Source organism: Manacus candei, unplaced genomic scaffold (assembly GCF_025592945.1).
Source record: "Manacus candei isolate 608988 ecotype Guabito, Panama unplaced genomic scaffold, ASM2559294v1 h1tg000071l, whole genome shotgun sequence".
Taxonomy (NCBI): Eukaryota; Metazoa; Chordata; class Aves; order Passeriformes; family Pipridae; genus Manacus; species Manacus candei.
Window position 1 is genome coordinate 2,315,783 of NW_026138119.1, and position 26,860 is coordinate 2,342,642.

The following is a 26,860-nucleotide window of genomic DNA, read 5'->3' on the forward strand; positions in this document are numbered from 1 at the left end:
GTCATCCAGCCTCGCAGATGTTCCTCGGCACCGGGTGACCTGTTTTCCCCCTCGGAGGGGAATGGTTGCTCACACCCACGGCCCCATTTGCAGCTTCTCCTGACCTGGTGTTGGGTCATTTCCCCCTGTCTGGTTTTCCTGTCTGGGTTTGTGTTCAAGTGCTTGACAGAGAAGGTGACTTCACAGAGGGGCTCCTGCAGGCAGAGCTCCTGAAAGGGTTTTTTGATGTGCTTTTTGTCACCTTATGCAAAAGTATGACAGGAGGGTTTCCATTTTCCATTAAAATTCCCCAGGTCTTTCCCTAATCCCTCCCCTGTTCATGCTGCTCTGTGATGGCATTAGTGCTGAGATGATAACTTAAGCATAAGCCACTTTTCACATCTAATCTCAGTCCTAAAATTAATGTTCTTCTGCAATCAGGAATACAATAGAATTGTAGAACTCTCCCAAAAAGAGAGACCTGATTGCCCCCATCCCAGTGGCTCCTTCAGTCCAGGAGGATTCATCAGGCCCTGGGCTGGGCACATTCCAATTCAGAGGGCTGACAGCAGTGATTATATTTGGGGTTTGAGAACAACACCCTGAAGTAAAGAGAGATGGAGCAATAAGTTGAAGATGAGGCTGAATCAAACCATGAAGCAGAAAGGAATGACTCGGGTAGGAAATGAATGCACTGAGCTAATGAATCACTTTGAGGCAAAACAAGAAATTAAATGTACTCTGAAAGCTGGCACATTAGCAAATGGGCTGTGGGTTTTTATCCATTTTACATTTCAAAATGCTGAAATAAAGGATGTTGTAGGATGAAATCCCATTAAGAAATAATGCCCGGAGTAGGGAAACAAGGATTTGGTTAACAGGAAACAGGGACTTTGTTTCTCTTCCCAGAGCAGCTGGGAACTGCCTTTGTGTCATGGGGCAGATCACTGTTGGGCATTGATCTCTGGGGGAGAGCAGAGCTGGTCGTGCCTGGCAGCTCCCTGGTGAGGGAGGGCAAGGGAAGGATTGGCCTTTGCTTCCCAGAGCTTGGTGCAGGACGCTGGTGCCGAGTGCTCTGACAGCCTGGTGGGATTATGGAAGTGTGTGGTGTGGTTGGGACACAGAGCTGGTGCCAGAAGGGATTGTCAGGGGAGTACTTTGGATCCCAGATTTCCCATTCCAAGGCAGCTCCTGCCCTCCCCTCACAGCCAGCCTTTGCCCAGCTGCCATTCCCAGACTCTGGGAAGACCCTTCCATATGTTGACATGTCAATTTTAAAGGAACCCCCTGGTGAAGCTGAATTATTTGCACTTGTTCCTGTGGTGATATCCTGCTGGGGTCAGTCCTTGATTTACTCTTGGTGGGGCAACATTGCCACCCACTGCTGGGCCGCGGGGCAGCGCTGGCGTGGGGTGTTGTCACGCCATGGGGTGGGGTTGGCATGACTCGGGGTGATGGTGGCAGGCCTTGGGGGGATGTTGGCGTGCTGTGGGTGATGTGGCAGAGCTGGGGTGGTGTCGGGCCGCCGCTGTCCGTGGTGCTGAGCCCTGTGCCCCCCCCACAGCGCTGCAGCACCGTCCAGGGCCACTGGAAGATGCTGTTTGTTGGGGCTGCCGTTGAGCACGAGCAGCTGTGGACTGGTGGCATCCCCAAAAGAGGGCAGGATACATCACCATTTCCCCCTCCCCCCCTTTCCAATCCCACCTGCACTGAGGGACTTGGGGGGGTATCACCTGCTCAGGTCTCCACTGGCCACAGTGAATTCTCTTTTCTGTTTGACATCTTCAGAGGTCGATGCCAAGCATCAGCAGCAGCTTTTGTTGTCACCTGAAGAGGGAAATCTGGGTCGTCCTGGGCCAGGTAACGTGCACCTGCCTGGCCAGGTGAGCAGTGCCTGAGTCCCAGCAGTGAGTTCCTCTCCTCTGGGTTCACACTGGGTGCTTTCAGGAGGGGACCTTGCTCTGCTGCTTTGTGTGTGCGAGCCAAGCCTGCTGAGTCTGTTCCCTGGCACGCAGTCCACACTCTGCTCTGTACACAGAGGAATAAGATAAAAAAGCTTCCTCCCCCTCACGTTGCTACTGAAAAACAGGGATGGGGAAAAAAAATATAATCCTCCAGCCCCTGCCCTGCCTGTGGTGATAAGAGCAGTGCAATCTTTCCTTTAACCGAGGCAGGGCAGTTTCATTATTCAGCAAACAAAGCCCTTTCAGGGATTTCTGCATTGTGGATGTTTTCTCGGTTGTTTTGCACCAAATTCGTCGCAGCAGCAAGGCCACAGAGTTTGCCTTGACTCCCCTCACTACCAAAATAAATGTACAGGGCAGGATTGTTCCACTGAGCAGCCGTGACTGGGGAGAGAGAAGAAGGAAGGAGATGGTACGTGCCGACAGCTCTAAACTGATTGCGGTGAGGATTGCTATGTATGAGAGAGTTCAGGGGGGAAACAGGAGGAAGTCACAGAGGCAGCCAAGGCTCGCAGGATGGCGAGAGCCAAGCTGAAGAATTCCCCTTCCGAGAGCAATTCCCATGTCAAAACCGTCCCGCCTGCGACGACAGAAGATGTCCATGGGGTGAGCCCCTTGTTGCCGTCTCGGAGGATGGGATCCATGGGGAGTGATGTCGGACAAAGGTATTGCAGGACTGCAGTGGTGCGTGGGGTGGGTGGGGGGGAGGCAGCACCTTTTATCTTTTAAATGAGAGGGGAAGGATTAGAGCCTCCACGGGCTGGAGGGGTGGTGGATCAAATCCTTCTCATAGAGCCACACCGGCTCCGAAGTTGTATTATGAAATAGGGAGCTGGGGCAGAAGAAAGCCAATCCTTTTAAATTTTTTATAAGTGCTTCTTGATTTTTTTATATGCCTAAAGCATGTCTGAATGGCAGCCTGAGTCCGTGGGGCTGCCACACACCACTGTTAACTTGCCTTGCACCTTCTCTGCGCAGTATAAAACCAAAGCTTAATTACACTGCTAACATCATGATCGGCGCTGTACAGTAGCCCCATGTTTGCATGGCAGGAGAGATGCTCCATCTGAGCAAGAATTTACTTGTAACTGCAATACAAAAAAAAAAAAAAAAGCTGCTGTAGGAAGTGCTGCAGCCTTTCTGCAAGCTCACAGCTGAGTGTACAGCCAGGAAGGAGCTGTTTTTTCAGGAGGATGGAAATGCTTTACACTGCGCTGGGATTACAGTGTTTCAGAAGGAGCCAGGTCCCCTAGTTACGATGAGGATCCATATGTCACCAATTCAGTCCTTGTTCTGTTCATTCCATTTTCTGTTTGGTTTTTTTTCCACCATCTATCCAACCTTTCAGCCCATCCCTGCTGCCTCCCCTCCCGGCAGGAACTGCCTCACCTGTGACTGTGTACTGTGCGTCTTCTAGGATGTGGTTTGGTGCAGATGGGCACGGTAGGAAGGCTTCTGCTCGTGGTGAATTTTACTTGTTTGGCTTCAGATTGGAATGAATTAACGCCTCAGCCTCAGTCTCCTGGCATATCTGGGGGGAGGGTGGCACCCAGCCAGGAGGAGCAGCTGTGTCCCCGCGGGGGAAGCCGGGGAGGGAGGTGTGCCTTGCGGGAGCACCGGCGCGGCCGTTCCCGGTGCCGAGCCGTGCCGGGCACATGCTTCAGTCTCCAGGTCTGGGAGGCAGAGTCCTGGTGTGTCCCTGGTGTGATGTGCCAGCTCTCCAGATGGCACCAGTGCTGGTGCTCTGGTGAGCAAACACTTGGGTCTGGTGGGTCTGACTTGGCCAGGCAAGGGCTTGCACGTGTGGGGAGCTGCAAACGGGCACCATGTGGGTGGAGTGGGACTAAATCCCTGGAACTGGTGTGGTCTGAGCACGTTTTGATGAACAATCTGAGTGTGCTCCCAGTGCTGATCAGGCTGCTCGTGCTCTGCTTCTGTGTCTTGTCTCATTGCTTCAAAAAGACACCAAAGCTGGATCTGTTCTGGGGGCACCTGCACCTCTGAGGGCATGTCCTGAGCTCCACTGTGGGCAAAGTCTTTGGAGCAAACACCTCCTCTCTGTGCCATTCCAGGTGCTGGGGCTGTACCCCTCAGGGCAGGGCCAGTGGCCAAACCCAGGTGTGCTGTGACTAGAAAAATACAACTGGGGACTCCTATGAGCTCATCCCACCCACTGCTAATCAGCTGTGATTAGACGTGCAAGAGGGGCTTCTCTCCAGCACTCAGGGGCTTGGCGGGTTCCTGCCCAGGACCAGGGAGCCAAATCTTCATCCCAGGGCTGACCCTCCTTGTCTCTTGTGGGAGCACAGCATAAGGGAGGGGTGCTGCAAGGCCTCATTGGATCTGGGGGGGATACAGCAATCCCAAAAATCACATCGCTACAGTGTTTTAGTGGATTCTTAACAAGGGCCAGCGTGCGGAGCACACCGGGTGCCTCAGGGCTGGGTGAAAGACCTGATTCCCCGAGTTTTGCTGGAGTTTTAAGTGTTTGCTGCAATCCTGTTGTGAGGAGCTGATGCTGGGAGGTAGAGAAGTTGGTGGCACACTTTTGTCCTCGTGTGCCTGTGGGCAGAGCCCCGCGAGCTGCAGCTTGCGGTGCCTGATTCCCGAGTGCCGGGCTTCCCTCCTTCCCTGTGTGCTGCTTCCCAACGATGAGTTGGCAGTTAAGATTTGTGCACTTCTCTTCCACCGCCTGTGCAAGCAACAGAGGCAGGAAGATTGGTTTGGGAGTGATGAATAGCGTGTTTGAGGTGCTTCGTCTCCTCCAAAGCCAGACACAAGCAGCGTTATCAAGTCGGCAGCGACAATTGTCACTGGGAGTTGGGAGTGAATTAGCAGGTGATGGTGGAAGGAGATGTGTGTTAGAGGATGTTCTCAGGGATGCAAATGATTTCTCCAGATGATTGAAGCCAGTGAAATAATTCTCACCTACTTTATTTACCTCCTTACTCTGTCTCTTAGTCATTGCAGCACCTCAGAGCTTTTAGGAGTTCCCAGTCAAAACAGGAGGAAAGGATTTGAATTCATCTGAGGAGAAACCACTCCACAGATGTGTATTATTCTACACTTGGAAGGCAAAAAGGGGACTTCAGGACTGTCCCTGGGCATCCTGGATAAGGATTTTTTCCTGTGTGCAGGGTGGGACCAGCCCAGGCTGCCCCTGTGGGAATATCTCCCACTGAAGAGGCTTGGAGCTACTCCTGTATGTCAGGGACTGCTCTGAGATGAGGTTGGAAGCAGGGCAGCCTCTAGGCTATGCCAGGGAGGGCAGGCTCAGCTGCAGACCATCTGCCTGGGCACTGAAACTCTTCTGGCAGCCAGTGATAGCGACTGGAGAAGCCGGGAGAGGCTGAGCCTTTCCCTGCGAGCCGAGTTTTTCCTGAGGCAGGTCAGTTCCCTGTGCCTTGTGTTGGGAGGGATTTGAAAGGGAAAGGTGTGATGGGGAACAAAGTCAGAGCAAAGCCCAGTTGTGCTCTGAGCTCTCTGTGGAGCGCTCTTTGTTTGGGGAGAAGCTGCTGGCGGGAGGCAGGACATGGAAATATCTGCTTGGATCCCATTCCATGGGCCGGTGATCTCCCTGTAACACCGGAGGAGTGGGTTTAAAAACACAAACAAACGTTTTTACAAGATAACCATGTCCTGTTTGTGCAGCTCTGCTGGAAACAGGAGAAGCTCTGGCCACTGCCTGTCCCAGGGAACAGTGGTATTCCAACGGGATTGCAAACATTCCCTTTAGGTATCTGCTTTGGACACTCCACTCCAGACCTTGGCAGGGCTGGGTGTCCCCCCCTCGCCTCCTTGAGTTGTGTTTGTTGAGCTGCCGAAATCTGAACTGCTGAAGGTTTGGGGAAGAAAATTAGCATTGCAGAAGAGCTGGGATTGGAGAGGACCCTGGAGGGCTCTGCTCCAAACCTGCTCAAAGCTGGACAGGCTTTAAAGTTGTCCCAGCTGGCTCAGGACCAGCCCTGCTGAGTTCTGAACATCTTGCTGGAGATTTCTCAGCTTTTCTGGGTGCCGGGTGCAGGGTTTGGTCACTCCCAGGGGGAATAATTTTTCCCTCTGCATCTCTTACCTGTTCCCTCCTGTCCCTTTGCTGTGTGTGTCCCAGAGGGGGCTGACTGCTCCTCACCCATCAGTTGGATCCTTCCTTCCCTTTCTCCTTCAGGCTGCACGTTCCCACCTCCCGCAGCCTTGCCTCGTCTCTCGGTTTGAGATATTTTTGGCAGGAATAAATGGGACTTTGCTTCAGCCCTGCTCCAGTCAACAAGGTGGCTGGAGGCTCCTCAGAGGCAAACAGCAGCATTCTGCTGGGGCAAGTTTACTGGGAGGTTTCTTGAAGGTAAAGCACTCTGGGCAGTGAGGAATTCACCCAAATACGGCTGAAAATGGAATTTCTGGCCGGTCGATGTTTTGTTCCTGCCAGGGGCAGCCAGGTATCAACAAACAGGTCTGGCTCAGTGTGTTTTCATTGCCTGGCACTTGCACACAAGGAGACCACAGGCAGGTCCAGTCTGGCCAGTGAAACCATTGCAGCTGCTGTGTCCTTGCAGGCAGCTCTCTGGGGGATGTTCTCTGGAGCATGTTGGAGCAGCCTGGATACGATTCCCTGCTGAACCATCCCCGTGCTGTGCTGCTGAATCCCCTCCCAGGGGGACAATAAATCAACAGCTAATTTATTTATTTTTAACATCTCTTTAATAACAGAAGCTTTGTTGGAAAAAGTGCTTTCAGAGCTGTATCTCTGCCCTCAGCCAGTGCCATGTGCTGGTCGGGCACCTCCGCTCCCGGCGAGGCGGCTTTGGGCAGGAGAAATGCTGTGCCAGGGACATTCCCTGGGTGGGATTTGCTCACCCCTGCCCTGCCAATGTATGCTCCAGCCTTGGGTCTTCTGCTGCTGCTCTGCTGGTTGTGGATGAGGGTTCATACACCAGGTATTTGGGCAGTGCTGAGGCCGGGGATGTTGAGAGGGTTTGGTGATGGGAGGATTTCTGCATCTGTGCCAGACCTGGCTCCTGCACCGCTCCTCTCTGAGCTGGGACTCAGCTGCCACTTTGGGAGGGAGGGCAGGAACTGGCTTTGCTGTGGGAACCTTTATGGGCAAGATCTGAAATGGAGCCTGGGAGGGTTCCAACAGTTTTGCTTAAAAAGTGTTTTGGTCTTGATCTACTTTCCCTCTGACTGGGCAGGGCAGCCCTCACTGGGGTGTATTTTTGGCAGGGGTGTCTCTGTCTGGGGAGCACCAGGTCCAGCTGGGGCTCACTCTGCCGTGCAGCTGTTTGCTGGCAGGGTGTTGGTGTGTGATGGTTGCCCAGACTGGAGCGTGGTGTCTCCAACCCTTCCCCCAGCAGTTACCAAACCACGGGCTGCTCTCAGCTCTGGGGTCCAACCCCCCAGCCTGCCCGTGGGTCTGTGCCTGGCACTCCCATGGGAAGGTGCTCGCTGAGCATCACCTCTCCTTCCAGCCTTGAGTGTGTTTTCCTTGGCATTGTCAGGCCTGGGGGGTGGCACTTCTTACACACCATTTAACCTGGGAGTTTCTGGGCACTGCTGGGTGATGCCAAGGCTGTTTTCAGTGTAGGACCACTGCAGAAATCGGGCAGGGTGCTCAGCTGCTGAACTCCACTGTAAGGGCAGCATGGGAATGCACTCCTTGATCCTGATGAACAAGAAACAATCCCAGATCCTGCTGCCAGCCCAGGGAGCTGACCGTTGGCATCCTTTGCACTAAACAGAGCTGTTCATAAACAGCAGCAGTTCCATCCCAGGCTTGAACCTGACTTCTTCTTGTCCTTGTTCTGGAGCTGCTGGAATGGCCCCTGAGCTGCTGGAATGGCCCCCAGGCTCTGCTCATCCCCCGTTTTGTACCCACTCTTGTGCTCAGGGACAGGACCCCCATCACTGTGTCCCAGCCAGGGCCCAGCTCTCACCTCCCTTTTGCAGTCTGGGATGTGTTTCAGGGTCTGGTCCCGTGTCTGTGGTTCCCATCCCTCACCCCCCTGTCCCTGTCTCCGGCACACTCTGGCACAAAGTGTTTGTGCCCTGGGCACGGGGTGATGCCACCCCCCGAACTGGGTGCTGGAGGGGAACAGGCTGGGCTGGGGAAGTGCTGAGCTCTCCTCCCACGGCTGCTGGGGAGCCGCCAGCACTGCTGAGAGTGTCGGTGCCCTACATAGCACTGCCAACCAGACACCATCCCCACCCAAGGATGCCACGCTCAGCACAGCACTTGGGTTTTGGCTCTGTTTATTTTAGATCTCTCATTCCCACCAGGTCTCATCAGGGCACAGGGATTAGCATGTTCCTCCTCCAGGAGAGGCTTTCCTGCTTGCTGGAAGAGCAGAATACCAGCCATGACCATCCCTCTGAGAGGGCACGTGGGGCTGTGCAGGACCATGACACGGGGGGGTCTCATAACCCCCTTCCAAGCTCAGGCCCAGTCCTTCATCTACAAGGATCGAGCACTTGTCAGGACTCCAGGGACTCGTTAAAAGCTCATTAGCAAAGACAGGGAGCTGTGTGTTAGAGCAGCCTCAGGATCTGAGGGCATTTTTGCCCAGTGCCCAGTCTTGGCAGTGAAAGGAGGTTGTAGCCAGGTGGGATTGGTCTGTTCTCCCAAGTAACAATCACTAGGACAAGAGGAAACAGCCTCAAGTTGTGCCAGGGAAGATTTAGATCGGATTTGGGGCAAAATTTCTTCACCAAAAGGGTTGTCCAGGCCTGGCACAGCTGCCCAGGGCAGTGGTGGAGTCTCCGTCCCTGGAGGGATTTACATGACGTGTGGTTGTGGTGCCTGGGGACATGGGATAGTGGTGGGCTTGGCAGTGCTGGGTTAACAGTCAGATCTGATGATCTTGGACATCCTTTCCAACCTGTGATTTTATGATTCTGGGGGAGGCACAACTTCCTGGAAGGGAACTGCAGGCAGTGCTGGACAGTGGGCTGGGAACAGCTTGTCCGGCTGCAGCGAGCGATGCTGCGGCTTTGGCACCGCGCCTGTTTGCTTCCAAACTTTCTGTATTTTAGTTGTGATTGGGGTTTTGCAGAGGAAAGCCAAGGAAAAGTACCTCTGTGGTTGAGGAAGTACCTTGAGGAGGCAGCTGAGGCCAGGCTGCCTCCCTGCCTGTGCGGGTGCTCTGCCTCTGGTCGTGGAAGGGCTTGTCCATGTGGCCCTTCTCCAGCTGTCAGCACGTGCCTGGAGCAGTTGGTGGCTTTTCCAGGTGCCCACCAGCACACCTCCAAACTGGGTGTGCTGGGGGCTCAATCCCTTTCCTGGGGTCATCCCTGCTCCCTCCTGCAGCCGAGAAGGGGGGCTGCCCTTCCCCTCCCCTCTCGCACGCGTTTGTGAGCAGGACGTGTGCACCTTCCTCTCCCTTTCCCCTTCCTCTTGCTCGTTCCTTCTCCCCCTCTTTACTTTCTTTTTTCATCTCCTTCCATCTGTCCTTCTCACATCAGGCTATTTTGGGCTGAGTTTCTCACTGTCAATATGGTAGGAACCGTGGTGCAGCTCATGTCTTTAGAGCATGAGCAGCACTTCAGGAAGCCTTCCCAAGCACTTACCTTGCTTGGCTCATCTTAACTCCCCCTGCCTTGACCTCATCTTGAAGGCATTTTGAGATCAGGGTGAAAAGGCATTAAATCCTTCCCATGGCCAGAGGAGAAAGGCATCAGATTTAATACCTTTTTGCCCTGGTCTCCAAACACCTCTGAGCCTTGCAAGTGGTGATTAAGCAGCCTGAAGCCAAGTGTGGTGTTGGCAGGTCATTACTTGTGTCTTTTTAACTCTCAGAGGCTTTAAGTCAAGGCATGATTTTGTTTTTTGGGGTTTTTTTTTGTTTGGAAATGATGGCTGTAAATTGAATAGGAAATGCAGAACCAGGGGTGAATTTTTAATACTCTTCATTTACCAAAAATCCAGGAGACAGCAGGGAAGGCGCAGGGCTGGCAGGGAGTTTGCTGGGAGGGAGCAGGGCTCTCTGTGAGCTGGGCTGAGCTGCTGCTGTGCTTTGCTGCTCTCTCCATCTGAGCATCCTCGAGCACTTGAAAGGCAGGGACAGTTTTTAGCCTCAAATTATCTGCATGAGGCAGATGAGCCAAATGCCACCTGGATCCCGCAGCGCCCTGGCAGAGCCGGGGCTTGGCATGGCTGCCTTCCTCCCCTGGAGAGAAGGGGGCTGGTTCTGCTACCCAAATTCTTGGGGTACTGGAGCCCAGGGGTGCTGCTCACATCCCTGCCCAGCTCAGGGGAGCAGAACTGCTTTGCTGGGGTGTGCTGGAGCCAGAGCTGAGGAGGCAGATGAGGTGGAAGGTGGCTGCTCAGCTGAGGAGCTGCCTCCAGCATGGGTGGGCAGGTGATTGCTCTCTTTTACATAAGCAAGGTTTATTATGGCTTTTGTTCTAATAATAAATGTGCCTTTGTCTCTTCACCTTCTAATAAAACCTTTCTTTTTTGTAAGGGGCTGCAGCTTGAAAGGTGGGGGCAGACGTGTCTCTGGAGCAGCCAAGTTCCTTCCCCCTCTGCTCCTCTCCTTTCTCCCATCCTTTCCTACTCTGCCCTTCTCTCTGGGAGGTGCTGCTTGTGCCAGCCAGGAGCTTGGCATTGTGATTTAATGCTTAGCAACACCAGGGCAAGGGGCCTCAGCTTTCCCTGTCTGGGTATGGCATTTGTCTCCCAGGCCCCAGACTCCAGGAGGGAGCGAAGGTCGGGCTCGCAGCCTGTGCCATGGTTATTTTCCATGGTAGGAATGAGATGAGTTGAGGTTTGTCTGCACAGGGATACCCAGGGAGGCAGATCTGGATGAAATAAAAAGGTGAATTTGAAGCAGATTATCTAAAACCCATTAAAAGCCAGTGCAACCTTTCTGACGCCGTTAAAGGGTTTTAGTTCTGTCTGTTGTAAATCACGGATAATAAGTTTTGGGATCTGGAAAACAGCTGTTTTCCAGATGAGATTTGGAATGATTTTTAGTTTTCTTAGAAAAATTTCCGTATTTTCTCAGCGATTGGACTGTTTATGAGAATTTGGGTGCCTGGTGGGAAGGAGGAGTCTGAGGAAGGTGTCCTGGGAATCCTGCTGGCTCATCCCAGTGCTCTGGAACCCACAGTGGTGCCAGACCTGCAGGGTCTGCAGGACCCCATCGGGCTGTGTGATTAAATGTGCTTCTGCTGTTTGGTTTTCAGGAGTGTTGTTGTGCACTGGGGAGCTGCAGCTGGAATGAGCCCCTTCCCGGCTGCCAGCTGGCACTAGATTAGGAGAAAACCAAATCATCCGCTGATTCTTTCCCCATAAACATCTCTGCGAGGCATAAAAGGCTACTGTTCAAAACCAAACACAAGTGGAGGGGCTTGAGCAGCCCCTGCTGCTAACGTGGGATAATCCAATTTGGCAGGAGGGAGGCTGAGCTGGCGAGCTCCTTCCCGCGGGCTGTGCCTGCCTCTGGTCTGCAGCTGGAGAAAATCTGGGGTGGTTGTCACCAATAAATGCCAGGACTGCTCCGAGGGACAGCACAGCTGATAGACCCACCCCAGGGCTTGTTCTTGCTGTGAGAGACAGCACGAGGGACCACTTGGTGTGAGCTCACTGATCCAGGAGGGTCACACAAGAAAGCTGGAGATGAGCAGGGAAGAGGGGTGAGAGGCAGGTGGGAGAGGGGCAGGAGCTGGGGGTGTTCAGCCAGAGAAGAGAAGCCTCTGGAGAGACCTTCAGTACCTAAAGGGGCTCTAAGAGAGCTGGAGAGGGACTTTGGATAAGGGCCTGGAGTGACAGGACAAGGGGGAATGGCTTCTCACTGCCAGAGGGCAGGGTTAGATGGGATACTGGGGAGAAATTCTTCCCTGGGAGGGAGGTGAGGCCCTGGCACAGGTTGCCCAGAGAAGCTGTGGCTGCCCCTGGATCCCTGGAAGTGTTCCAGGCTGGGTTGGACAGGACTTGGAGCAACCTGGGCTAGTGGAAGGTGTCCCTGCCCATGGCAGGGGGTGGAATGAGATGAGCTTTAAAGTCTCTTCCAACCCAAACCATCCTCGGATTCCATGATTATGCTGCTTTTAAGGGAACTGATAAGCACAAGATTTGTCCTATTTGTCCCCAGCCCCTCCTGCCCCACGGCCCCCCAAGAACTCCCCCTTTAGGGTTGGGGACCTTGCAGCCTCCTGTCGTGGGAGGTGGGGCTGTGTCTAGACGGCATCACCTCACCCCACACTGAATCCCTGCTCCCTCCCGCCAGGCCCCGGCATCTCTCCCAAATGGAGCATCTCCCGTGGCTTTCCCAGATCTGAGGTGTGGGGACATTGCTGTCGGTGTCCCCCGGGGTGGTGGCTCCAGTGGGACATCCTGTGCTCCCTCTGAGCTCCCCCCTGCAGCCCTCACAGGGATCAGAGCCGAGGAGCAGCAGCAGCAGCAAAGTAAATCACGTCGCAGGGAGGCTGCTCCGCGTGCCCGGGAGCTGAGGGATGGATCGGCTTCCTTTGGACTCGCATTTTCACTGAAATGTGGATTTATTGCTTTTATTTATTTTGCACTGTGCTGGAGTGCTGGAGTGCTGTGGCCTCATAAAGCAAAAGCAAAATACAAGAAAAATCTTTATGAGCTGCAAGTGCCCCGTTGGCTTGGGTGATATTTCTCGGTTGTCCTGGCTCGTGGTAAATAAGGAGAGGAGAGAGGGCACTGCTGGAGCAGGGAAGGGCTGAGGCTCAGGCAGGTTCAGGGCACTGCTGGAGCAGGGAAGGGCTCAGGCTCAGCTAATGCTGTTGGTGATGGGGACCCAGAGCCATCCCAGGAATCTCTGGAAGAGCATCACTTTTGCAAAAGGAATTTTTCCCTTTGCAGCTCTAATTTCCCTTTGCAGCTCTGTCTGTCTGTCTGTCTGTGGGATGTACAGTACACGAGCACAGGCCCTTTGCCTCCCACCCGCTCTCATATTTCTTTATGTTCTTCTTTCTCCCCCTGCCCTCATCTTCCCGCCTTACCCTCATTATTCCTTTCTGTTATTTGATTTGATTTGATTTGATTTATTTTTTATGCTGTTTTATTTTCCCTTCTCTGTTCATCACTCGTGCCTGTAAAACCAGCCCAGGAGAAACACGACACTGAGTTCCTCTAAAAGCACCCCCAGCCCCTAAAAAACACCGACCTCCCAAAGCCTAATTTCTCAGCAGAGAAGGCGTGACGCTGATTAGCGGCAGAGCAGCGAGACCGTTTGCGAGGCTCATTTAAAAAAGAAAAAAAACGGCATAAAAATTGCTTTTATCCACGGAGCTGAGTCCTCAAAGGGGCCAGACATTGGCAAAGCCACCAGAGCATCACTGTGTCCCTGGTGTCCCCCCCGTGGGACCTGAACGGGGAGGTGTGGTGTGACCCGCTGGGCGATGCCGGTGCCGCGGTGTCGGCGTTCCCGGTGGTTGTGCCGGTTTCCCCCCCTCGGGTGGCTGTGCCTTCCCTCACCTGCTGTGCTGCTCTCGCTCTGTAGGCCTCACGCCGAGGACTTCAGCGTGGATTCCTCCTTCTCACAGTAAGTTCTCCGCGTGTTTTCCCCGCGCCGGCGCCGCGGGAAGGGGCGAGGGCTGCGCTGGCACCGCCGGCCCCGGGGACCGTCGCTCTGCCCACAGGGAGAAGCCAACGGTGTTCTCCAGAGAGCAGAAAACCCCTTGGAATCTGGGGGGTTTGTGTGGTGTGGGGGCACTGGTGAGCAAAGTATTTTGGGCAGTACTGCTGCTGAGAACAGTGGTTGGACTTGGCTTTAAATTAGTGATGGATTAGGGGTGGATGCTCCAAGTGTTCAAGGCCACCTTGGATGGGGCTTTGAGCAACCTGGTCTAGTGAAGGTGTCCCTGACTTTTAAAGGTCCCTTCCAACCCAAAGCGGTCTGTGATTCCATGATTATTCTGCTTTTAAGCACAAGATTTGTTCATTACTGCTCTTGGCACGGAGGAGTTGTGTATGGGACCAGCAAACCCTTCTGAAATGATCCCCACCGTGGGGAGGATTATCTGCACCCAGGGACTGGCAGGTTTCTTGGGGGAAGGAGTGATATCCTTGGCAGCAGATTGGTGATTACCCATTAACCATGAGCTCCATGCACAGACCCTAATTAAACAATGCAGATTCATCAGCACAAGCAATTAGAGGAGCAGACTCATGAGTGTCAGCCTCCAGTGTTGCAAAACAAATAAGGCGAACGAAACACAGCGTGTTATTCCATTGCTTCTTCCCTTCTTTGGGTTTTAATCTTTTAAAATTATTATCATTATTTTATTAAGAGCAAGTGGTGCCACTGCCCAGCCATGGGCAACGTCCAGACCTTGGATGGGAGACAGTGGGATGATGAGTTGAGGGATGAGCAGGTCCTTGCCCAGGGCCCACGGCTGGGGATGTGTCCTCAGTGCTGAGCGAGAGCCCTGGGACCCCACAGGGAGAGGTCTGGATCAGGTGATCCCAGAGCACATTCCAGTGCCTGAAGGGGCTCTAAGAGAGCTGGAGAGGGACTTTGACCAGGGCATGGAGTGGTAGGACGAGGGGGAATGTCTTCCCACTGACAGAAGGCAGGGTTAGATGGGATACTGGGAGGAAAATCTTCCCTGGGAGGGTGGAGAGGCCCTGGCACAGGTTTCCCAGAGAAGCTGTGGCTACCTCTGGATCCCTGGAAGTGTTCCAGGCTGGGTTGGACAGGGCTTGGAGGAGCCTGGTCTAGTGGAAGGTGTTCCTGCCCATGGCAGGGGGTGGAACAAGATGATCTTTAAGGTCCCTTCCAACCCAAACCATTCTATGATCTCCAACCCCTGAGTGTGTCACTACTTCCTCCAGTGCTTGGTTTGGTGCCTGGAAATGAGCCCTGCAGCTGCTGAATACAGTTGGAGAGGGATTGCAGCTGCCTTCAGGGAATGAGGAATCGATAAAAATCCCATTCTCATTGCAATGTCCTCTCTAATAATAAAAAATAGTGTGTGTATATATATATATATATATTTAAAAAAAAAAGAACAAAAAGTCCAGCAGGAGATTTCTTTTATATCATTACAGATTCATGAAGCCTTTCCTGGCTGGCCAGGGCCTGTGTCCCAGCTCAGTGCCCTCAGCCTGGTGCCTCCTACCCAGCCCTTGTCCCACTGGCACACGAGTGCTTGTGTGGATGAGTTCAGGGAATTGCTCTTCTCATGGTGCAAGTTGAGTTGTCCTGAGGACTGGCCTGGGAAGCCAACCTTCGTCTTGGCAGAGTCTTTCCAGAAGTAGCTGCTTGGAGCTTGCTTTCCATCCCCTCAAAAATAAAACTGCAGCGTTTCTGCTGGAGCCAGGATGACACTACCTGCACCCAGCTGGGTTTAATTTGCTGCAGAGTGGCTGGCAATATCAATTCTTTCTCTGGGCAAAAATCACTCTCCATAATAAAACAGGAGATGGATTTTTTTTTCCTGAGTTATTCCCGAGGTAAATGCACGAAATCTGGGAGAAACAAGTTTTTGAGCTTGTGGGGCATGGCATCCTGGCTCTCTGTGCAGCGTGGCTGTTGATGTGGGACTCAGTTTTGCTAATCTCTGTGGTGTGGGTCAGCATGTGCTCTGTCAGGAGCATGGGCAGCTCAGCAAACTCATTCCTGGGGATGAGGGAGCTGGTGGGAATGTCTGCCTTTCCACAGGGCTGGGACAGGGCTGTGGTGGGTGTGACAGTGCCATGGTGGATGTGACAGGGCTGTGGTGGATGTGACAGGGCTGTGGTGGATGTGACAGGGCTGTGGTGGATGTGACAATGCTGTGGTGGCTGTGACAGTGCCGTGGTGGCTGTGACAGTGCCATGGTGGATGTGACAGTGCCATGGTGGCTGTGACAATGCTGTGGTGGCTGTGATGGTGTCGCAGTGGCTGTGATGGTGGCACAGTGGCTGTGACTGTGCCATGGGGACTGTGACGGTGCTGTGGTGGATGTGATGGTGGCACAGTGGCTGTGACTGTGCCATGGTGGCTGTCATGGTGCCTCTCAGGGGCTGCTGTGGGACCTGCTGAGTGCCTCAGCCCTGAGCACTGCCCTGATCCATCGGGATCGTCTGGGACCCTACAGGAGGAGCGGGGAAGCAGCTTCAGTCTTGCACCTACTAAGGGATGTTGGATGAGAGTGATACACTAAAACCAACTGGATTTCCCCTGTTTGGAATACTTGGCCTTCGGGACTATGCAGCCTCTGCCACTGGTCTCCCCAGTGCTCTCATGTACCTCCCAGGCTCTGAAACATTCTCTCCTGGCCCCAGCCCTTCTCCCTGAGACAGGTGTCCCCTCTCCCCTTCCCTTGTTGGCAGGGGGGCTCTGCCCCTCAAAGTGGGAGATGGAGTGATGCCCTGGATCCCCATCCCTCTCTGGCTGCTTTGTGCTTTCTTGTTTAAAAATGTGCCAGATTTATTGGGGAAGTTGCTGCAGTGAAAGGTTTCCCGGGTGTTTGGTGGTGCCCTGGAGAAGCCGAGGCGTTCATGGAGAAAGCTCCTGCCAACGGTGTCTCACGGCTCGGTGGGGAGTGGAGGGGTGTCCAACCACCTTTGGCTCGTGGCACAGCATCAGTCCTGCCCAGCTGCTCCACAGGAGGGGTGAACCCACACATCCCCCTGGCCGATGAGGGACCCCCAGGGCCGTGCACCCCGTGTTTGGAGCCGTTCTCTGCACGCTCGCTGGCACAGCCCTGCCGAAACCACAGCCTTCCTCCTTTGAGTAATTGTTCAATTACTGCTTATGGAGCGTGGGGGCAGCTTGTTCCCTGTCTCTCCCCTTGGCAGGCAGCCAGGTTGTCTGTGTGCACACAGCCTGTACAGTTATTCCCACTTTCCATCTCCAAACCCTGCGCCGGGAGCAGCTCGTCATGCTGGCGAGCCGGGAGCTCGGGTGGGAAGGGCTGGAGCTGCCCCCCATCCTCTGCATGCCCTGGGATGGGCAGAGGGTGGCAAACACGGATCACAGAGGGGGTCAGTGTGCAAAGCTCAGTGTGGCACCTGTCTCACTGTAACTTCTGTACCCAAACATCTGTTAGCAGCAAGAAAACAGTGCGGGGAAAAAAGGAAAGAGCATCCCCAGGGGAATCAGGAGGGCTGGAGGTGCAGGAGATGTGCCTGGGTGGTCAGTGTGGTTGCCATCAGCAGGTACCTGAGCCTCGGGCTGGCTGGTTTGGTGGTTTGGGAAGGATTTGGGAAGGACTTGGCCTCAGCTCAGGTTCCCCTGGTGCCCGTGGGGCCCTGTTGGCACCAGATGCTCTGGAGGCTGAGCAGGACCGGAGGCAGCCTGGCCATGGCGTGGTGCCCTCACAGCATCCTCGTGCCTTTTGCACAGGAGCCTCTGCTGCTCCTCGTGCCACAGGATGCTGGGAGAGGAAATGCTGCAGCCCTGAGCTTCCAGCCCTGCTCCTCACCTTCCTCTGCCCCGAGCTGTGCCTGGCACAGTCTCTGGGGAGCCCCCCTGGGCCAGCAACACAGTTCCCTAATTCCAGACTTGGCCACAGCAACGTTTCTGCTGTATTTGATCCAGGTGGATTTGCACAGAGGATGCAGAGCTGTCCTATAGGCTGAGCCAGAGCAGGGGCTCACTTGGGACTGCACTGCCTTGGCAGAGTATTGCAGAGATTTCTAGGATTTTGCTGGTTGGTTTGTTTATTCTTTTAATCCCCCAAGAAATCTCTGAAGAGTCTCATTTGCATCCTGCTGCAGGATGGGGGAAATTTCTTGAGAAATTTCCTGGGACAAGAAATTGTCCCAGGTTGGATGAGGTTTGGAGCAACCTAATCTAGTGGAAGGTGTCCCTGCCCATGGCAGGTGGTTGGAATGGGATGAGCTTTAAGGTCCCTTCCAACTCAAACCATTCTAGGATTCTGTTGGAAACAGCATTTCCCACCCAGCTGAAGTGTGAGGACAAGGAGCAAAAAACTAAGATTTTTTCTTTCCTGTCAAGGGGAATATTTATTTGAAGATGCATTTCTCATGGCAAGAGGTGTCTTATAAAACACAGCAAAAACAACCTGGGGCACCCAAGTCCTTCAGAAAGGAGCAGTGTGGCTTGGGGCAGGTGCTGGGGCAGAGCTGGCAGTTCCTTCCCTTGACTGGCTGGTGGATTTTGGAGCTGGATTTTGGACTGGGAGGGAGAGATGTCTCAGCTTTCAGGCCAAGCCCAGCAGTTGCCACATGCCGTGGGGATCGGAGAGAGCTGCCTGTGCCCAACTGCCCATGTAAGTGTCCTGGGAATGCAGATTTTGGGGGGGCATCTCCACCCACCCCTGTCCCTGCAGCACTGCCCGCATGGGGGGCTGCAGCTGGGCTGCTGTTTTTTGTATTTCCCTCTTTTTTAAGAGAACTGTGTTTGTCCCAGCTCCCTGGGGAGGGTACAGGTGCAGAGCCAGGGCTGTGCTCCTCAGTGTCTATTTTAATGCCAGTGGGGTGGGATGTGCTCGTCCTGGTCTTTCATCCTGCACTTTTTCTGAACAAACTATTGTGTCTTTTTTGGGAACTCATCATCTTACAACAAATTGCCTCTAATCTTAGATTAATAAAGTACAGTAAATAACGGAGTGAGGAGAATGAACTCGCTCAGGCATTATGAAGTGCATAATAGCAGTAATTACACTTCCAAGCACAGGGTTTATAGCTAAACTTGTGCTGGGATCGTTATCCACACGGCCCCAGGGGGGTTCAGGGAGGGGAGAGAGGGGGGCAGAGGTGTGCTGTGCTGCCTCTCCCTGCCTGCAGGGTGGATCACTGCTGGTGACCCTTGGAGCTGCCTGGGCTGGGCTGGCACCACCCTGCCTGGCCAGAGGGAGGGATGCTCGCAGTGGGAAGGATGTTTGGCTGGAGGGAGGGATGTTTGACTGGCAGGAGGGATGCTTGGCCAGTGGGAAGGATGGTCCTGGTGGGATGCTTGGCCAGTGAGAAGGATGGTCTCAGTGGGAGGGATACTTGGGCAGTGGGAAGGATGGTCCCAGTGGGGAGGTTGCTCCCAGTGGGGAAGTTGCTCCCAGTGGGAAGGATGCTTGACTGGCAGCAGGGGTGCTTGGCCAGTGGGATGGATGCTGGGGCAGTGGGAAGGATGCTCCCAGTGGGGGGGATGCCCAGCCATGGCAGCTTGAACAGACCATCCTGTCTGAGCTGCAGGGAAGGCAGAGCCCTCAGGGTATGTTTTGGGGTGGCAACGCAGTCAGAGTTTCGCTTGATTTTTTATTTCAAGTTAATTCTTGACAATGAAATTAAAGGGTATGTTTTACATGATATCACCTCCTTCCCTCAGCTGGGAAGGGAGTAGGAGCTTTGATATTCTTGGATGGTGCAGCTGCCTGGTGAAAGCCATCCCTCACTCTGCCCTGGGCCACTGGGGTGTTGGCTGCAGAGCAGGTGCCAGTGCCTGAGTGGGACCCCCATACAGCTCCAGGGGCTCAGCCCAGCTCACAGGGAGGGCAGATTATCTGCACAGGAACATGTTCTCTCTACGTTCTTTTATTGCCTTATTCTTTTTCAGTGATAAACACCCCTTTCCCCCCCCTTCCTGAGACCTACTTGAGTTGCTTTCCCAGTGTTCTCCCTCCTGCAGCCATGAGGATGGATGAATACATGGGCTACTTTGTCTTGAAAAGTTAGATCTAATCATTTAGTTCTTTTATCCACCAGCAATTATATCCATCATCTCGAGGTGGGCTGCAGAGCTATAGATCAGTGAACCATCTGGCTGGAGACAGAGATTTATATTGCTGTTTGTTTCTTTGATACAGAGACGAATGTCTGGGAGGGGAATCGTGCTCCCTGAAGTCTCCGTCTCCTCAAGGCGCTTAATCCCGAGGGACTCTGATGAATGGGGTGCTCAGCACTCTTGTCCAAGCTGAAAGCCAGTTCCCAGCATTTCCTGGGCATTTTTAATATGGAGAAGGAGCAATTAGCTTGTGTGCAGTGTTGTGAGCAGTCGTGGCAGATGATTTATGCCCTGGCACTGAAAAATTATTTGCCGAGCCTGGCTTTGGAAACGATTAATTTTGACGTGTTAGAGCCGGGTTTCTGAAGGTCTGCCTTAATGCTCTTTGCTCCTGAGGCATCGTGCTGGAGAGCCAGGGCCCGTAAATTCTCCTGCTCTCTCCCTGCAGTGGGGTCTGTCCTTGCCCACCCACCTCCTTGTTCCCTTCTCATGGTGAACAAACACCAGGTTCGGTGGAAAACCCCTCTGACCACCCTCCTGCCTCTTGGGCTGCCTGGTGTGGGGCTCAGGGTGAGGGGGCTCATAAACCCCCTTCCTAATTTGCCTCCCAACCAGCTGGGTGTTAATGCTCAGTGAATATTTGTTTATCCCACTCTGTGTCAGAGTGAGGAGCAGCTGCTTCCCAATAAATCCCAGCCCGGTGGCCGTGCCAGGGACACACTCGGCCGGAGCTGGCACCACGTGTGCCCCGACAGAATAACCTGGGCAGTTTAATGACTGCCACAGGGAACTTGCTCACCCTGATCTGTGCCTTGCCTGGGAGATAGGCCTGATTAATGAGGTCTTGATGAGCTCTTCCATGGAGTTAAAAAATGAGTAATAACAGTAGCACTTACTTAAGGGACTTGTTGAATACAGTGAACGGGGGAAGAGGCTAATTCATGGCACTTAACTCCATTATGGGCTGAACTAATAATGAGCAGACTTTGTCTTGCTCAGTCTGAAGCTGAGCAGGAGGAACTGATCCCGTTTTGCTGGCACTTGGCAGGACCAGTGTGATTTATAACCTGCCCGGGGTCACCAGTGGGTTTGCAAAGGGCTGCAGGTGTTTATAAAGTACCAGGGGAGGTGACGACAGATGAGCTGAGCTGGGGCTGGTTTTGCCCACACACCCTTCATCTGGGTGGGCTTGATCCCAGCCCCTGCTGACATCCATGGGGAGGAACCTCCAGCCTTGGTGAGGTTTTCTCCCATCCACCTGGAATGCAGGACTGGTGGGAGGGCTGTGGGTGGGGGTCAGGGGTGGAGGCAGGAGAAGCCGATGAAGGGACACTGCCCGTGGTGGTCACGGCAGTAGATGGGACATTTTTGGATTCACCAGAAATGTGGCTCCTCACTGCTGGTTCCTGTGAAGTGCCCTGGCAGGTGACTCTTGTCCCAGTGCCTCGTCCCTGTGCCACGAGTCACCAGTGGCTCCAGATGCCAAGTGATGTTTGGAGTTGGTTGTCAGCTCCTGGGTTTTTCTGGAATGACCAAATGTGGTATCTTAGCAACAAAGGGAAATTTTCTCCTTTCAGAGCTGAATTGATTTTTAACAGCTTTGATGCTGAACGTTTTTCCTACCCAGGCAGAGCCAGGGCAGTACTGGGGACGTTGCCCCTGCTCTGCTGCAGCTGTGGGGGTTGGAGCTGCTAGGGGAAGCTGCCAGGGGAAGCTGCCAGGGGAAGCTGCTCCAAGGCCACTACTTCTCTGAGAAGTTTTGGACACTGTAAAGTGAGTGTGGAAGGAGAAGTTTGTAGGTCTGATGTCAGCTGGTTGTGTGGGAATGAAAGCAGAGCCCTCAGCCCAAAGCAGACCTGGCCCTGTGGGTCAAACCTGCTGCTTTGACAGTCATTGATGTATCATGTATTGGTGGTACTGGTGGTACTGGTGGTTCGGTACTGTGGGAGCAGCTGGGAGCCTGGGGCTGAGTCCAGGGTTGTCTGTGGGCTGTAAAGGTGGTCTCCCAGCTGGGATGGGGGGACAGGGCTCCTGGGGGCTGCTGTTCTGACCTGCCACCCCCCTGACGGGCTCCTCCGGGCGCTCTCCCCGCAGGGTGCAGGTCGAGTTCTACGTGAATGAAAACACCTTCAAGGAGCGGCTGAAGCTCTTCTTCATCAAAAACCAGCGATCCAGTGAGTGCCCTGTGCATGGAGTGTGTGTGTTCTGGGGGAAACCAAACCCTGCCCGAGCCAGTCCTGTGGGATGAGAAGCCATTGCCATCTGCTGGTGGCCGTGTCCCCATTGTGTCCCCAGCCCGGGGCTGCTGCTGCCTCTTGGCCTTTCTGTTGGGTGTTGGCCAACTTGGTTTGGGGGACGTGGTTGCACGAGGAGGATGGGATGCCTCCTGCCACCTCTGCTCCCTGGGAACAACCACAGCACAGGAATCAGCCAGACAAACTGGTTGGGAGCAGGGTGGGTGCCCGGAGCTGCCTGTGGTTATCAGAGAGCAAAGGTCCCCATCAGGGAGTGAGTGTCCCCATGTGCTTCCCTGAGGCCGTGGGGACAGCCAGGGCAGGCCGTGAGCTACCCACTCCTGCTCCAGCCACCCGGATTAGCCTCCACTTGACTGATGGTGTTTTTATTTTCTTTCTCCGAGATATCATTAGCTGTCTGGAGGGAGCCTGCTCGTTAATTTAGAAATTCACATTTTCTTTTTTTCTCCCTGCATCCTGTTGTCTTGTTAAAAAGCTGGAGCCCAGCACAACAGGGTGCCCGCAGGGAAGTTTTTAATGAAAATGTGATGAATTTCTCACTTGTAATTTGAGTAACGACCCTATGAACTGGCTGGGGAGGGAGAGTGGATAAAGCAGCAGTTTTTGCTCGCTGTCCCTGCTCCTACAAGCTGGTTGCAGTGTGGTGAGCTCTGGTCTGGTACTTTTTAATGGATGCCTGCTAATGAGGGGGGCACACTCCAGCAGCTCCTCATTCGTCTCTCACATCTATTGGGGTCAGCGAGGAGCTGACTCATCGTTATTTATTTCTGTATTCGGCTCCTGTGTGTCTGGCACGGGGGAGGACACCAAGAGCCCTGGGCAAGGTGTGAGCAACACTCCTGTGCTGCCCTGGGGCTCCGAGGGGTCCTGTGGTGGGTGGGGCTGTGCAAAGCTTGTGGGAAGCTACAGGGGTGGTGCTTTGGGGGACTGCCCAGGGTGTGAGTGGAGCACCCAGGATGCAGAGGGTGCCTGGGGTGCCCAGGGGGCTTGGGGTGCCCGGGAACGCTGCCTGCCCCATTCCATGCTCCCCTCCACCCCAGGCCTGAGGATCCGGCTCTTCAACTTCTCCCTGAAGCTGCTCACGTGCCTCCTGTACATCGTCCGTGTCCTGCTCGACAACCCCGAGGAGGGCATAGGCTGGTGAGTGCCCCTGGGCAGGGCTGGGGGTGAGGGCAGTGGCAGCCGCTCACAGCGGGTGTGGAGATGGTTTTTCCTCGCTCCAGCTCTTTGAATTGGTGGTTTAGCAAATCTTCCCAGGTTAGAGGGCTTTGCTCCCTGCTCAAATCCCATGGATGGGTGTGTGGGCACTCACTGGCCCTGCCTGGAGCACAGGGAGAGGATGGGGGAAGAATTCAGGTCACATTCATTTCCAAGTGCTGCCTGGCACCTGCCAGGGGGGCACCGTGGCCTTCAGACACAGGTGAGAGCTCACGACTCGAGTCCATCACCATGCAAATAGTTTCTGAACACTGATGCCCTTGAATACTTCTACATTAAATCCCATTTAAGCATTTGGGAGAGAAATACGTTGTGCTGTTTAGGTCCTTGAGGTGACAGATGATTCCATCCATCAGCTTTGCTCCGGGTTTCAGTATAAGCCTATTTTTAATATGTCCTTGCTTTGTTTAGCTCACAAACTATTATGCTTTTTTTTCCAAGAGCTCGGACAATTGGCAGTTTGATTTTCTCTGTGTGAAGGCTGCAGGCTACCAAGTGCACCTGCACGTTCCAAAAGTGCTTCCAAACCTGTGAGAACGAAGCAGGACACGGATGCTCATCCTTGAAAGGTTTAGTGCAGCTGCAGCTCAGGGAATTCCACTTTTCCTGAGGGTGTGTGACAGAATAAAGGCTGGCCAGCGGGAACACATCCCTCACAGCAAGGCAGGGAGAGCTTGGCTCGGTGCTGCTGCCTGGCAGGATGCTCTGCCTTGTCCCAGAAGCTGAAGCTCAGCAGCTTTTGCTAATTGTAATCTGGTAATTCCCAGTTCCCCGTGTTCCACGCTGTGCCAGGGAGTGCTGTACCTCAGGAATATTGGTGTTCTGCAGCATCTCTGGTTGGGTTTAACTACCTGAGGGGTTTTATTCTCCAGTAATAAGATGCTCAAGGCTGCCTGGGTGAGACAGACTCCTGTGGAAAGCCCTGGCTATGGGAATCAGTGTGTTTGGATCCATGGAAGTGTTGTCCTGATGCCTCCCCCAGCATCAGCACCCAGCGATGAGGGCACCACGTGGGCCTGGGGGGGGTCAATCCCAGCATCCCTGTTCCTGACTGCTTTTCCTTGCTCTTTCTCTCCTAGCTGGGAATGTGAAAAGCAGAATTACACAGCATTTAACCAGTCCACGAACATAAACTGGTGAGTCAGAGCTGCTCCAGTGCTGGGGTCTGGCCCTGCCAGGGTGTGGGAATGCAGGGATGGAGGTGGCTGCTGCTGGCAGCTGCCCATGGCCATTTCTTGGTTGTGGGGCTGCTCAAGGGATGTGGAGCATCATGCCAGAATCAAATCCATGGACGAAAGCCTGTGGCTGCACCCTTGGGAATGCCTTATTCCCAGTGCAGAGGCTGCTTGAGCAAACTGGGCAGTAGGGAGCACCAGTACCTGTGCTGGTCCTGCACCAGTGCCCTTGGGTTTGCATTCTGTGGGGGGTAACGACACTGGTGGCTGGGCTACAGCTTAGATCCCTTTGGGATTTTCTTTGCAGGTCACACATCTTCTGGGTGGACAGAAAAACACCACTGTGGGCTGTGCAGGTGAGCACCCAGCCCTTGGCATGGTTGGGGGGGAGCACAGAGGAGCTGGGCTTGGAGCTCTGCCCCACCTGTGATACCCAGGGGCTCCCCCTGGCACGGGGAAGGGGGGATCTGTGAGCTCTGATGGACTGACAGAGCCCGGAGAGAGCCCCCAGAGCCTTTCCCTGTGTCCCTGCAGGTCAGCATCGCTCTCATCAGCTTTCTGGAGACCATGCTGCTCATCTATCTCAGCTACAAGGTGAGTGCCCAGGGAGGCAGGGGGTAGTGATGCACAGCCTGGCTCTGCCCCCCTGGCATGAATTCATTTCTCCTGTTTTGAGCTGCCTGAAGCTGGAGTGTCCCAGGAGGATGTTTGTCTCGGCGCTGTCTCAGCGCTGGCTCCGCCTGTTTTCCTTTCTCATTCCCCCTCGGGCTCCTGGATAAGTGTTGTGCAGAGCAGAATATCTTCCTTTTCTGCTTTCCCTTAAATTCAGACCTGTTTTACACGTGTTTTTAAGGGAGGTCAGACTGACACACACCGGGATTCCTAAGGCTGAGGAGCTGGAGCTGAGCTCGGCAGCGTGATTCCTGCCTGTGCCGAGCTCTGCTGCCTCCGTGGGCACTGCTCCAAACCAGACAGGGAGAGGAACAAGCTGACTCCTTTGGACCAAAGCCCCTTAAAAAAGCCAAAAAAAAGTGACCTTAACAAATGGCATCTTCTCAGGGACCCGGGGAGAGTTGGCAGAAGAGACTCAGACCCTGCGTCACCCCCCTGGTTTGAGTGCCAGCGATTTGTAACAGGCACTCTCACTCTCCTTCCTTGCATGAAGCATTGTTGTCCCCCAGCAACAGTGAAAGAGAGAGGGATGTGGTGGCTGTGGAGAGGACTGGAGGGTTTGGGAATGTTTCCTGACCTCAGTGTGCCTGCCACCACCACTGCATCTCTCCTGCAGGCAAACCAGAGCATCTTCCTGGTTCCTGAAGCATATTTCCCTCATCTATAGCAGGGTCTGTGGCAGAGAGGGAGCGTTTTAATTGTCCTTTGGGAAAGTTTTAAGCTTATTTAATTCTTATTTGTTTCTAATTCCTCAGGGGAACATCTGGGAGCAGATTTTTCGCATTTCCTTCATCCTTGAGATGATCAACACGGTGCCGTTTATTATCACGGTGAGTGTTTCCCGGTGACATTTGAGAGCAGCTCTAAGTGGAGTTAAAGTGCTGTAGTTCTGGAGGTGAAATAAAGAAAAATGGATGTCTGGCCAAGTAGCATTTAAAGCTGCCAGGAAGTTTTTCCTTCAATATTTTACAATATAATGACTTTCTCCGGAGCCTTATCCCAAAATCCATTCTCCCTTTTCAGCTACTCTGGTGCAGGCAGGGGAGCAGGGCTGTGTTTGGCCTCTGCTCAGCTTGGAGATGGATCCTTCCAGAAAGGGCTTGAATTGGCTGTTTATAGCTTTATTTTTTTAAAGAGCATGGATTTTACTGCAAACAACTCTTGCTTTTGTAGATATTCTGGCCTCCTCTGCGGAATTTGTTCATTCCTGTGTTTCTGAACTGCTGGCTGGCCAAGTACGCCCTGGAGAACATGATAGTGAGTGACCCCTTTTGTCCAGCTCCTCAGGGATGTGGAGGGCAGTGGGATTGGAAGGGGAGCTCTTGGATACCCCCAGCTCTGGGGAGGTTTTAGTGCTCAGTGTGTGCAGCCATGCCGGGCTGGTGGGAAGTGAGGCTTTGCCAGCTGGGAATGCCAGGCTGTGACCTGCTGTGGAGGAGCAGCAGGAGCTGCATGTTGACAGGGATGGCCAGGGATGAGGTATTTCAAACATTCTCACGTGCCCACTCGAGCTGTCTCTCCGGGCAGCAGATCCCAGACCTGCTCATGGGAATGTGCATCCCTTTCCAAGGGCCAAATACTGGCCTGACCTTCATCTGGGGGGGGGGCACTGCCGGAGCCAGCAAGAGAACAGCTGGCACTTGGAGGAGTTTGTACCTCCAGCCTCTCTGAGCCAGGGTCAGCCCTCTCCTCTCTCCCCAGAACGACCTGCACCGAGCCATCCAAAGGACCCAGTCCGCGATGTTTAACCAGGTGCTCATTCTGATCTGCACCCTCCTGTGTCTCGTTTTCACTGGGTGAGTGTTGCTCTTCATTTCACTAAATCCCCTTCCTCATCCAGGGAGACCAGCTGTGCCCATCCCGGGTTGATGGCAGGGATCACCCCTCCCTGAACACTGGGAGGGAGGTTCTAAACCAAACTAATTATCCTCCCTAACTCTATGATTTTAACAGAAACTTTTCAGCAG

General features: G+C 53.8%; 1 protein-coding gene across 9 annotated transcripts in view; it reads left to right on the plus strand.

The window, feature by feature from the left end:
- Nucleotides 1-26,860, plus strand: part of KCNT1 (potassium sodium-activated channel subfamily T member 1) — a 67,700-nt gene that overhangs the window by 21,749 nt on the left and 19,091 nt on the right. For 5 of the 9 annotated variants that reach the window (XM_051808080.1, XM_051808085.1, XM_051808081.1 and 2 more), the window contains exons 1-10: nucleotides 2,291-2,608; nucleotides 13,406-13,447; nucleotides 21,668-21,747; nucleotides 22,869-22,968; nucleotides 24,126-24,182; nucleotides 24,529-24,577; nucleotides 24,756-24,815; nucleotides 25,649-25,723; nucleotides 26,067-26,150; nucleotides 26,595-26,689. In XM_051808080.1, coding sequence (XP_051664040.1) covers nucleotides 2,460-2,608; nucleotides 13,406-13,447; nucleotides 21,668-21,747; nucleotides 22,869-22,968; nucleotides 24,126-24,182; nucleotides 24,529-24,577; nucleotides 24,756-24,815; nucleotides 25,649-25,723; nucleotides 26,067-26,150; nucleotides 26,595-26,689 — 791 coding nt within the window. In that variant the 5' untranslated portion in view covers nucleotides 2,291-2,459. Of the gene's footprint in view, nucleotides 1-2,290; nucleotides 2,609-13,405; nucleotides 13,448-17,956; nucleotides 18,126-21,667; nucleotides 21,748-22,868; nucleotides 22,969-24,125; nucleotides 24,183-24,528; nucleotides 24,578-24,755; nucleotides 24,816-25,648; nucleotides 25,724-26,066; nucleotides 26,151-26,594; nucleotides 26,690-26,860 lie in introns of those variants that run through there. The other 4 variants (XM_051808086.1, XM_051808089.1, XM_051808084.1 and 1 more) reach the window with 3 other exon arrangements.